This window comes from Nicotiana tabacum, chromosome 14 (genome assembly GCF_000715075.1).
Source record: "Nicotiana tabacum cultivar K326 chromosome 14, ASM71507v2, whole genome shotgun sequence".
In the NCBI taxonomy this organism is placed as follows: Eukaryota; Viridiplantae; Streptophyta; class Magnoliopsida; order Solanales; family Solanaceae; genus Nicotiana; species Nicotiana tabacum.
The window spans coordinates 37229120-37242955 of NC_134093.1; the positions used below are offsets into that span (position 1 = coordinate 37229120).

Sequence of the window (13836 nt, forward strand, 5' to 3'; positions counted from 1 at the left end):
TCCCATTATCATATTCAAAGCTTTCTTTGATTTTAATAAATACCCTTTCGTTTAAAAGCTTATCACAAGTGAAGAAAGAATTGATCTTTCATACAAATGAATATGAGGCTTTCTTTGTTTAGTTGCTTAATTGATCATTGTTGGTTCGTTTAATGCAAGTTTATGTTTCTACTCATGTGGGGTTGATAGTTCCATTACCATCTCAATGTTATACTCTTTTAGTATAAACTTACCATAAGAAAGAATGGTTCTTTGTGAATAAATATGTACATATTCTCTGTTTTGATTGTGTCATTAATTTTTCAAATTGCAGTATCAATTTTCATTCATGTTGGTTTGATAGTACTACTATCAGTATTATTCCATATCCTTGTTATTTCCTTTATTTAAAAATTTGTCAGAAGAAATTAAGTTAATTGGCACGATCCAAAATTTTACCATAAGGATCGTGATGACACCTAGTCTTCAAAACTAGGTAAGCCGATCACTTACGACAGTTAAACCAATTGACATGATATTTTTAAAGCAGAGTTTAGTATAAATACTGAAATAAAAGTGATACAAGCCTACGCGGCTATAATCGCAACAATCCTCCCAAGACTAGGCAGTACAGAGTCACGAACTCTAGCTGAATACATAAAAATATATCAAAACAAAATAAAATACTATTAGGATAGCGAACTAACAGTAACAGTACTATTGAAAGGAAAAGGACCCCAAGGGACTGCGGTGATCGAGCATCTCTACCTTGAGTCCTCGCGATCAAAGAAGCTAACACTGCCTGAGTCCACAACCTCCAACACCTGGATCTGCACAAAAATGTGCAGAAGCGTAACATGAATACACCATAGTCGGTACCCAGTAAGTATCAAGACTAACATCGGTGGAGTAGTGACGAGGTACAAGTCAAGACACCTACTAGTTATAATAACATGTGCAGGATATCGGTATAGGGCTAACAATGGAATCAAGAAGCAGTAAATCGCAACAAGAAAATGTGACAAAAATAGTAAAGTAATCGGAACACCGTTAAAGTACTAGTGAAACCAAATAAGGAAAATAAATAACAACCAAATAATCAAGTTGATCTAACACAATATTTACAATAAAAACACCCCGAGGTACCACACCTCATGACCACAAGCCACGAGTCCTAAATCACAAATCATATATACATGGCACCTTGTGCCCACATTATCAGTCGCAACCGCTCGGACAACTCACGTGTTGCACGGGTAACTCATGTGCCAATATCTCAATCCACTTGGCATGGTCACATGCTCACTATCACAATCCGCCCAACGTGGTCACCGCTCAATATCACAATCTGCCCAACGTGGTCACATGCTCAATATTATAATGAAAAAATATATATAAGAATACATATGCATGATCAATGAATTTTCAAGCTTCATACTCTTGAACTGGTATAAATGACATGTTACAGTATATGTATGTGCGAGTGTACTATTACAATCCGAGTTAACATGTAGTATCAAAGACACCGAATAGTTCATTGGAAACAATACAACAAGTCACGTAATGTGCATAACCCACACAAGATAAATCACACCATCACAATAATATCATCAATAATATGTCTATAAGCCATCACGTGTCATCTCTGATATAGCCACCCTTATCTCTCCGTGTTGATAATATCATAATAGCCACCTGTATCGCTCTGCCTAGACAATAAATACAATAGCCACACGTATCACTCTGTACGATCAACAACAGTGAGATGCCACTCTTATGCTCCGCATAGCAATAATCAATCCACGCAATAAATCCACATGTGCCAAAATCACAACAATACGACATATCAACTCGTACCACACATGCTCATAGCCACAATATTTCCAAAATAACAATACCAATGTAATCACAAACATAGCTCACGGCTCAACTACCATGTGTACAAGAATCTCAATAGCAACAAAATGAAACGGGGAATAACTCAATAATGAAAGATACTCCATAAAACAACAACTTCAACTAAAATAGGCTAATAGCTCTCAATAACTTCAACTTTAATTACTTGCTTAAGAATAAACCTAACAATGAAAGGCGTGTCATGTGATAACAACTTCAATTAAATACATATAAGAGTAACTCGGGGACGAAAGATAGCGCATGTACTAATAACTTCAAGTAAAGCATATAAGAATAAACTTGACAATGGAATATACAACATGAAATGACAAATTCAAGTAAAGCATATAAGAATAAACTTGACAATGGAATATAGAACATGAAATGACAAATTCTATTAAATGCATATAAGAAGCCTAAGAGTCTAATCTAGTAAATTTCCACATATAAGGTCGTGCACACACTCCTCACCTCATGTACACGTCTTTCATATAATTCAACTAGTACAATTAAATCAAATCTTACGGGGTAGTTTTCCTCACACAAAGTTAGGCAAGACACTTACCCCAAAGAAGCTAAACCAATACTCTAAGAAACTCTTCTCATGTGAAACAACCTCCGGACAGCTCGAATCTAGTCAAAATAACTTAATATCATAAATAGAATCCATGAGAAACAATTTCGGATGATAAAGCTTCGACCTTTAATGAAAAACAAAAATTTAACCCTGGGCCCGCACCTCGAAACTCGACAAAACTCATAAAATCTGAATATTTATTCCGATACGAGTCCAACCATACCAAAATCATCCAATTCCAATCTCAAATCAGCATTCAAATCATCAATTTATGGTTTAGGAAAGTTTTTACAAAAATTTCCAATTTCTCCAATTCAAATCACTAATTAAATGAAGAAAAAAAAATCATGAAATATAATCAAATCCGAGCCAAATAAACTTATCCTAATCCAAATCATAAAAATCCTCTCCAAAATAGCTCACAACCGAGCTTTGCAACTCAAACTGTGATAAAAATGGGCAAAGTCTCCAACTATATACATCATGCCAGCGAAATTCGTTTTTGCGGTCACTTTGTCGCATCTGCCACAACCGCTTCTGCGGCAAATGTCTTGCATATGCGAGTTCCCAGCAACAGCTGATCCATCGCATATGCGGTCCAAAATGCGCTTCTGTGCTTACACTTCTGCGGTCCTTCACCGCAGGTGCGCTTCCGCTTCTGCGACCGGATGACCGCATCTGCGGTCCCTGCCTTCTCCAATCAATGTCTGCACCTGCGCTCACCTGGCCACTTATGCGGACCCTCATCCGCAAGTGCAAAGACATCGTTACTCAGATTCTCAAGCAATTCAACAAGGTTCAAAAATAATCCGCAACTCATTCGAAACACACTCGGGGCCCTCAGGACCCCGTTCAATCACACCGACCAAACCCAAAACATAACATGGACTCGAGACCTCAAATCACACCAAACAACAGCAAAACTACGAATCACACCTCAATTCAAGCCTAATGAACTAATGAACATTTTCGAATTCAAAACTTGCGCCGAACAAGCCTAAACAACTCAAAATGACTTCGAGTTTTGCATGCAAGTCCCAAATGATATAACAGAACTATATCAACTCCCGGAATCACAATTCGAGCCCGATATCAATAAAATGAACTCCCGGTCAAACCTCTCAACCTTCTAAACCTTCAACTTTCTAACTTTCGCCGAAAAGCACCAAATCAACCTACGGATCTCTGAATCAACATCAGGACATCCGCCTAAGTCCAAAATCATAATAGAAGCTATTGGAATCATCAAAATACCATTGCGGAGTCGTCTACACAAAAGTTAAACTCCGGTCAACTCTTACAACTTAAACTTCTAAAACAAGAATCATTATGCCAAATAAATTCCGAATCGTCTGGAAACTGAAACCGACTATACACACAAGTCAAAATGCATAATACGAAGCTACTCGAGACCTTTAACCACCGAACGAAACGATAAAGCTCAAAATGATCGGTCGAGACAATACATTAATGGTCTATTGTGAATGAATATGTATATCTTCTTTGTGTGATTGTTTCATTTATCAGTGTTGGTTCATCCGGTTCACCTGTTCAATATCTACTCATGTGGGTTGATTGTATTATATTTATATTTATATTATTATTCCATCTTCTTAATCTACTTGATCACAAATGAAGTTGGTTTATGTTTTGTCTTAGTTTTAGTCTAGAGTGAGCATGGTCATTAAGCTTCAGTTGATGGTGAGGAGAAGCCTTAATAGATAATGTGGTTTCATGCTAGCAAGCAGCGAAACCAGAATTTTTACTAAGAGAATTTAAAATATATATATAAAAAAAGAAGCTAAAGCAGGATTTCACTAAGAGATTTCAAAAATACAATAAAAACGAAATTAAAAAACCAACGAAATTCGACACATAATATATATATATATATATATATTTATATATATATATATATATATATATATATATATATATATAAATCTACATAGAGTATTTTTCACTGCTTGGACCAATGGTCAGCTAGTGGACCCTCTACAACACTATACAGATAATCATGAGCCAATACCCAATGTCACAATATTTGATTAGGATTAAGTAAGGATTCTGCAATCTTTAAAAGTGGATTATGAATAGCCGAAAGCTTAGTGAGGATACAAAAGAAGAAAATATTATTGTAGTGCAAAAGGAAGTAAAGTCGTTCTGCTGTTATGGCGTTGTGGAATTTTTTGGGAGGGACCATTTGGAGAAAAGGTTTATATATTGGGGTTCTATACAAGTATACATATAGTCTGTAATTACCACGTGAAGTGTGATTCATGCATATGATTAAGCACACTAGCTCATATTTATATATAGGCTGCAGTCATCATTATTAGGTCCCCAATAATACTAACTTTAGCAAGTGGCGGATCAAGAAGATTAGTGGCCTAAAGCTAATTTTTAATTTGGAGCCTTTCAGAAGGAAAGGAAAAAATTCATGTATATTTTTAACGGAAAATGGCCAAAAATGCCCTTGAACTATTTGAAATAGTTCAAAACTGCCATCCTTTATTTTTGGTACCAAAAATATCTTTGTCATCTATATTTTGGACCACAAATGCCCTTAAGCCGTTAGTCTTGTCATTGAATATGACATGGCAGTCCAACTGGGTTAGATTTGCTTACATGACCATCCACCTAAGCAATCCAGCATGGCAAAATTATTTTTTCGGAAAAAATATTTTTCCGAAAATTTTTATTAAAATATAAAATCAACACTTATTCCGAAAAAAGTGAAAATTTTCCGGAAAAGTATTTATTTCTGAAATTTTTATTGAAATATAAAATCAACACTTATTCCGAAAAAGTAAAAAAATATCCGGAAAAATAAATATTTGGGGGTTATTTTTCCGGATTTTTTTTACTTTTTTCGAAATAAGTGTTGATTTTGTATTCTAATAAAAAATTCCGAAATAAAGAATTTTTCGGGAATTTTTTTTACTTTTTTCGGAATAAGTGTTGATTTTATATTTTAATAAAAATTTCTGAAATAAATAATTTTTCCGATTTTTTTTTTACTTTTTTCGGAATAAGTGTTGATTTTGTATTTTAATTAAAATTTTCGAAATAAATAATTTTACCGGAAAGTTTTTATCTTTTGGAATAAGTGTTGATTTTGTATTTTAATAAAAAAAATCGGAAAAAGATTTTTTTCAAAAAAATAATTTTGCCATGGTGGATTACTTAGGTGGATGGTCATGTAAGCAAATCTAACCCAGTTGGACTGTCATGTCACTTTCAATGGCAAGACTAACGGTTTAAGGATATTTGCGGTCCAAAATATAGACGGCGTGGATATTTTTGGTACCAAAAACAAACATAGGGCATTTTTGAGCAATTTCATATAGTTCAAGGGCATTTTTGGCCCTTTTCGTATTTTTAAGGCAGAATACCTAAAACAAAATCCTAAACTTGGCACGGATTATTAATTACAACCCTAAACTATTCGTAGGCATAATTACCCTCCTCAACTTGGCCTTTTGAGAGCCATTAATTCCCGGACGTTGATGTGGCAAAGAGTGTGGGTGCACTCTCTTTTACGCGCGTGGAAATGAAGAAAAATTAAAAATTCAGTTTCCAAATAGGTTATTTTTTAACTTTTAATTGTTATATAGTCATATATAATAATTTATTTGTTACAACTATGTATTTCTTCTTGCTTCGTCTTAACATACAAGGTGGACTTTACTCTAACTTTTATTATTTTTAATTTCTTCTAAGATATAATGTCTATTTGTTCCAACTGCATATTTCATTTTTTGTTTTTGGCCGAATTTGTAAAATGTTTAGTAGGAACTCCATCATTTTAGTCAAATAAAAAACTTTTAGCAAAAATAATGGAGTACCAAATGTGTATATTTCCTATTTTTTTTTTTATATATAATGTCTATTTATTTTAATTTTATATTTTTATTTTCGAGTCAAACCAATAAAACAAAATTGGCCATAGCTCCATTATTTTTTACCAAATAAAAAAAGTATAGCCAAAATAATGAACTTGCAATTGTACACTCTTTTTATTTCTTCTTTTGATGCAATGACTATTTATTTCAACTGTGTATTTTTACCTTTTCAGGTAAAATCTGTAAAAAAATAAAAATAAATTATGTGTAAAATATATATATATTTTTAGAGCACCATAATTTAGAGCTATATAAAATTTATAGCCAAAATAATTAATTTCAAACTATATTTTTTTATAACTTTTTAGATGCCTTAACTATTTTATTTCAATTGTATAAATCTTTATTTTCAGATCAAATTCAAAAAAAGATTATCTAAAACTTTATTATTTTTAGCCAAATAAAAAAATTTAGCCTAAATAATGTAGTTCTATCCAAATTTTATTATAAATTGTATTAGAAAAAGTTTATCTAAAAAAGTAGCATACTTAAAAAGGTAAAAAAAAATATTTTATTTTTTAAAAGAAATGCCACATAAATAGAAAAATCCATGTGGCAAGCAAGTGCATGCCACTTTTCTGGGATGAGATCGTCTAATGGGGTAACAACTATCGAATAACCAAGTATAGGGGGGTAATTAAGACCATAGATAGTTCAAGGATGTAACCAATAATGCGTGCCAAGTTTAGAAGGGTTTTAAGGTATTTTGCCTATTTTTAATTAAAATCTATTTTTCTAGCTTTTTAAGATGTAAAGGTTGCTAATAGTTTCTTTTATAAATAATTTAATCTCTCCTAAGATATTGTTGATCTTAGATAATAGAACCAGATTCAAGAAGTTTATTACTTGATATCGAAATAATTTTTGATGTACTAATATACTTGTTGAAACGCTTGAAACGTGAGGGGAAAAAAAGAAAAAAAAGAATGCGCAATATAGTTTTATTCAACGGTACTCTTCAACTCTTGTTTTTTATAGAAAAAAATAAAACTCTTTCTTTCTACAAAGAACAATATAACTTATCGAGAACTTAAGCTTTTTGGCAGAAACTAAGAAAGAGAATATAAGAATGTAGTACACGTTTTCTGATAAGAAAGATAAAAAATAAGACTTTGGACTATTGAAAATACCAAAAAACGGATTCTAAAAGTTTATTACACGTTTTTAGTGAGAAATGTAAAAGGAGAATAATAATATAGGTACCTCACTAATGATGTCAATCGTAAAATTTAAATAATGAAAAGTTTTATATTCGCGATAAGGGTTAAGGGGGAGTGATTCTGTTTCTCCAATTTTTGTTCAAACGGTTACATCAATACTAAATTAAAAGTTATATTTTCTTTTTATAAAAATATTTTTTTTTATTTTAACATACCCAATATATTTAGACTCTTCCTCTAAAGATTGGTGTGAGATGTATATGATCCAACTTACCTTAATTAGATATATCGGGTTCGAATCTTGTGGTTAAAAAAAAGCTTGTTAAAATGTGTTTTCTCTTTTACTAGGCCTTACGCGATACGTAATCTAGATTAGTCGAGGTCTCAATACAAATAAAAGTAGAAAACAAACAGAAAAATTTGGGGCTCTCAAAATTTGGAGGCCTAAAGCCTTTGCTTTAGTGGCTTGACCCTTAGCCGCCCCTGAACTTAGGTATCATCATTACTATCAAAGGTTGTGGTGGAATGATAATTATTTTTTCATCCTTAACCAAAGTTTTTGGATTTAAATCTTGAGAACGAAGTTACATTTGATAGTGAGCACTTTAAATTAGTTGGACCTCAAAACGAATATCAAACACCAGATAAAAAATAAGAAAAATATCATCATTGTTAATCTTGCACAATATATAATAAAGGTTTAATAGTATATATAGAGATATGAGATTAGCATGGGCAACTCGACTAATGATCATTGCTGATTTTTTTATGAAACGAAAAGCATATAAATTTCCTTTTAAATTAAAAAGTGATCCCAGCACAACAGAAATAGGGATACCTACCCAAAAATATTAGAAAGGTAATTGAACAAAAATACAAGATATATAACCCTTAGAATGTATTGAGAACTTTATGTAATTAATAACCTTATAGCATAAGAAATAATTTAATTCAGTCATATAGTTTGTCACAAGTCTAAATTTGCCAATATGTATGCTTGTATATATAATAGGGGCCAAACAAATTAAAATCTTGATAATACTTTCGAAAATACGATCATTCTAATTACCAACAATATATCAAGAAGATTAAGATAGCAGGAGTTCTAAAGTAGAGGTAGCTTTGAACAAACAGATTTAGGCAAGCCTAAAATTTGTACCTCTTTTACCCCTGTCGTTCAGACGCTTCAAACCCATTAATTAAATAAATGCTTTAAGTTTACTAATTACGTACGGTGAAGTTTATTCCCATTATCACACTGAACAAGTGAAATCCACATACATTCAAATGAAAAAGAAAAACAAACTGGCTGGAGAAGATGTTTTTCTCTTTTTTACTAAATTCCTTATTCAAAAACCAAAACCGGTGTAATCAGTGTGTAGTAAGTAGATATATTGAGTAGACAGACATTATACCCTGAGGATAAACTGATTATACATAAACCATTCAGTGATTATACATCTTAAAATTCAATGTATACTTTGTATAATCCCTGTACAAGAGGATCAATTATTAATCATACGTCGAGTATCCAATGATTATATACTGCCACTAATCTAGAACCTCATAAACCGCAAATTTGACCCCCAAAAAAAGAGCTTTCTGCAAACGGAGTTGTGTGCCAGATATAGATTTTTGGTTTATGAGTAGATAGAGCAAAGGGTTTACTGCCTAAAAAAAAGAAGAAGAAATTCAAAACCTTTTAATGTGCAAATCGGGTAATTATTAATGGTTCTTTGTAGAAATAGCCGGTCTAATTTAGTGTTTATATTTTTTAGTATATATATAACAGCTTGTTTGGATGGTTGTTGTCTATTGTATTGTAGCGTATTATTACTTTAAATATAATATTTGTTTTGATTTTTACTTAAATTTTATTATTTCGTATTGTTAAATCCGTTGCATAACGATGAAAAGTGCAACTTTATGGAACGACCGATTTGTTGTGATCGCGTTGTTACCTTATTTTTTTTACTCTTATCTTACCTTTACTTATTATTAAATAATCTTATTTTATCCTTTATCATATATTTTTATATAATAATTCTACTTTATACCTTACTTTTTATTTATAATATTACAAGTTTATTCTTCACATTTTTGGTACATGCTATCATGAATCGACGGCAAACAATACAATATATCCAAACATTGTATAGTACAATACGATACGATACGATACATTGTAAAACAATACATAACAACCATCCAAATAAGCTGTAAATGATTCAGTGATATACATAATTATGCAATTACAAACATATTGTGCATCCATTAGTTATCTTAAATATAATCGATTGGATGAGTGATTATTTAAGTCAATTCTTTAATTAAATAATTAAGAGCAACTAGAATTAACAAGGCCATATGAATTAAGTTGGGGCCAGGTCATAATTAGGGGCAACGAACTTCCAGCCCCATAGAAAAGCCTTACTTATAAAGAGGCCTCCTCCACAAGTCAGCCAAACTACACTACCTATCATGGCTATTCATAGCAATGTGAAGAATGCGTTGATTGCATTTGTTGCTCCACTTCCCTCCCTACTCTTCTACTTCTCTTTCCTTCGCCATTACCATGAAAATCAGCATCCACTTTACAATTGGTGCTATCACCACCCTCTTCTTTTTGCTAATCTCTTGTTTTTCCTCAATGTCAATGTCCTCTTCTGGCTCATTGGTCTTCTCCTCTCTAGCCACTGGGTAAATTTTACATGAATTAGTCAATTGCGCTTATATGTTGAATTGTGGTCTTTACTTGGATTATAATTTCGTATTTTCAAATTCACCAGGCTAACTTGATTTTAACTGTTAAGTTACTACCAATGTGTTTTTATAATATTGGAGCTAAAACCTAATCATTTTATAGTGCTTGTTTTCTGTTTCAACAAGAGTCTACTTGGGAATCGGTTGATTGGCTACCTGAATATTTATCTTGTTGGTGAGGGTTCCATTTCCCGTATTCCTTCCCCTACCCCTATATATAATTTAAAAAAAATTAAAACAAAAAAGAAAAACAAGTGTCAACATTTTTTTTTATTTGGTTCTTAAATTATGAGTTCGACTTAAAGAAAGAAGTGAGAATTCATATAGCCGACTGCAACTTGTTTGGAACTGTGCCTTAGTTGTTGTTGTTTTGAAGAATAAAGTCGAGCATTAACTGAAAAATGGGGCCAAATAGTCAAACTGAAGTGAGAAGGAGGGAGTACTAATATTTTGTGATTTTTGATAGATTTGATGAATTGGATTACTGTTGGAATTTGATTTTTTCAGATGATAGATTTGTACTGGACAGTGATTCCAGTAATGCTGGTGCATTTCTATGCAAATCATCCGTTGGCACAGTACAATATTTGGCGGTCCAATGTGGTTATAATCTTGAGTTGGATTTGGAGTATAAGGCTTACGCATAACTACTTCCGGCGTGAGAATTGGCAGTGGGGACACAGGCAAGATTGGAGATTTACAGATATGAGCCAACAGTTTGGCAAAAACTGGTGGTGGATCTCTTTCTTTGCTGTTTATCTCTCTCAGCAGGTAATGAATTCACTACTATGTTTCTTTTATATAGCTTAATGAGAATCATGATTATGCATTATGGTCATGACTAATGGGTAGAAAACCGTGGAAGCCTATAGACAACAAATCAGCATGACACGCATCAATTTATTTATTGGTAAAATGAAATAGAGTCGGATCCAAGATTTGAACTTTATGGATTCGGAATGCCACCGTATCTAGTGATTCGTATGAGTTACTGTAGGGCAGCACGGTGCATAAAGCATTTTGTGTTCACTCAGGGTCCGGGAAAGGGCCGCACCTCAAGGGTGTGATGTAGACAACATACTCTAATACAAGCATTATTGGTTGCTTCCACGATTTGAACTAGTATGAGTTACTGCATTTGAAATTTAATATTTGTACATATTTAGTAGATCTCTTAACACATACAAGGTCTGAGCCAAAGTTACTGGATATGCCTGATTTTAGAGCCATCAATTTATTGATAAAATGAAACATTTATATCAGTGAATTATTCATTCAGAATTGAGGATGTATGATTATTTATGCAACTTCACTTTATGTCTGGCTTCTTTTCTTAGTAGTTTTGTTTGTGCAATGAGAAGAGTCCCATTCATAAATATTCTAGGGGGAAGACCCCACATTATTAACTTGAGAAAGGAATATTTGCCTGATTTTAGAGCCCACACATATTGCCCGTTTCCTGCAGCTAGATATAGCATACCTAATTACTACTTTCAAAGATTTGTTGCGTGGTCTTCATGTATGTTGGAAAGTTCTGCTGTTCAATCAACCGGTAAAAGAGTATGCCTCATAAGCAAAGTGCATTGCAGTTCTTCCCTCAAAGTGTCTGCTCTTCTGAAGAAATAAATTATTCAGCCCATTTAGGATTTAGTAAGGCAATTTTCATATGTAAAATGATCGATTGTTTCATAAGTTCCACACACTTTAGTTAGTATTTCTGTTGGGCACAACCGTATGAATAAAACATTGTTTGCTCAAAAGCATGGAACTGGTAAATACCATGCCATATCACATCGTCGCTGAAAAACCAACTTTCTTGGCCTTTACTGAACATTAGCAACAGCTATCCAAGCCCTTTTGGTCAACCAACTTCTTGTTTGAATTAAATGTGTAAATCAAGTCTGGTTGATGTAATATTTCGAAATATGATAAATTGAATTTGCAGTGGTCAGCTGGCGGAACAGAGAAACATTCGTGGCTCCTTTATTATGGTGTTCTTTATTTTGTTCTGTGACATGACTTTTGCAGGTTTTTCTGATGGGTATATGCCTACCTATGTATGTGGTCCACTCTGAAGACAAGCCATGGAATATCTGGGATTTCATTGCCGTATTCATCTGCTTGTCTGCCATCATAATCGCCTATTATGCGGATACACAGCTCCACAATTTTGTGAGCAGAAATCAGAAACTAAAAGAGCTTGGCGAGCCAATGGTTCCCAATCTCGACGAAGGCCTCTGGAGGTATTCACGACATCCAAATTATTTCGGGGAGCAGTTATGGTGGTGGGGACTTGTCGTATTTGCCTGGAACTTGGGTCAGGCTTGGACCTTTGTCGGTGCACTCACTAATAGCATGTGTCTGGCACATGTCACTGGGCTTGTTGAGAATAGGATGCTTAAGCAAGCCTACAGAGCTGAAGCATATAAGCTCTACCAGAGGACTACATCTGTGTGGATACCATGGTTCAAGTCATCCTCAAAAGGAAAAGATAAGAATACTTGAGTCTATTTTCGATCTATTTGATCTCTTCTCTCATTAAATGTCCACGATAAGAACAATTGAATCAGTAATCTACTGTATTGTGCTTTGTAATTATGTCTCTTGTATAATTCATTTGCTTGCATTTGTTCCTTGCAAATCTGCAACCTTCTTATCATTTATCCAATGGTCTTTGAAAGCTAGCTAAGAAGAATTGAGTAATGTCCCCGTTTCTTTCTCGCTGTACTTACTGCTTTTATTTCTCACAATTCAAGACGTATTTCTTCCTTCCTTGCAATTTCATTTGCATGAAACCTGCAAAATGTTATCCCGGTGCAGGAAGTATTCCGCATTCATGTAAGGCTCGGGGAAAGGCCGCACTCCCAAGTAGTGTGATGTGGGCAGCCTAAGGCCTGGCCCACACAAATATAGCCAACCCTTTCTATAACAGTCTCGTTTGTTTTGATATTTTTTGGCTTTTATAGTGAACGGTTGTTATAAACCTATAACAACATTTGATGTTTAAATATTTTTTGGTTGTTATAGATAAAATTATCCAAAAATTAATTATTTAATTTCCTTTTTCAATGTTACATATAAAAGATAAGAAAATTATTCAAACTTAAAATCTCAAAAGATATGCATATGTCACTAGTTAAATATTGAAGAAAGCTAATACATTATTAATACACTCATAACTAAACGTATAAAGGTTTAAACTCTAAGACAGACATTTTAAAGTTACCTAGAAAAATAATTTTTTTCAAGATTGATAGAAGAACTTTGTAATTGTAGCTTGTTTCGTAGATTTCATTCTCTTACTAGAGATATAATGCTTGAATTGGCGAAGATTCGTGTCCAAAGTTTCAGCACAACGGTATCCGATAACTTTACTTCGAAGACAATCTAAGAGCTTAATAATTTAATTTTCTTTCTAAATATTTTTTGAAATTTGTCCGATGAAAAAGATATCATGTGTAAATCTTCAAATCTTATATCTTACGCAAGATAGAAACTTCATGTTTTTAGAATTACTATTAGTAGTCTTAAAGATTCTATATGGTTGTTATTGTTA

General features: G+C 33.1%; 1 protein-coding gene across 1 annotated transcript; it reads left to right on the plus strand.

The window, feature by feature from the left end:
* The first annotated feature begins 9959 nt into the window (after window positions 1-9959).
* LOC107766021 (uncharacterized protein C594.04c) lies at window positions 9960-12967 on the plus strand. Its single transcript, XM_016584730.2, has 3 exons — window positions 9960-10217; window positions 10788-11051; window positions 12309-12967. The coding sequence occupies exons 1-3, from the start codon at window positions 9999-10001 to the stop codon at window positions 12783-12785; spliced, it is 960 nt and encodes a 319-aa protein (XP_016440216.1). The 5' UTR covers window positions 9960-9998; the 3' UTR covers window positions 12786-12967.
* The last annotated feature ends 869 nt before the right edge of the window (window positions 12968-13836 follow it).

Bases quoted from the DNA above. Each gene is read 5' to 3' on its own strand.
- LOC107766021 (XM_016584730.2), top strand. From the start codon at position 9,999: ATGGCTATTCATAGCAATGTGAAGAATGCGTTGATTGCATTTGTTGCT. The intron at 10,218-10,787 runs GTAAATTTTACA...TGATTTTTTCAG, and splicing joins TTCTCCTCTCTAGCCACTGG to ATGATAGATTTGTACTGGAC. The intron at 11,052-12,308 runs GTAATGAATTCA...TGACTTTTGCAG, and splicing joins CTGTTTATCTCTCTCAGCAG to GTTTTTCTGATGGGTATATG.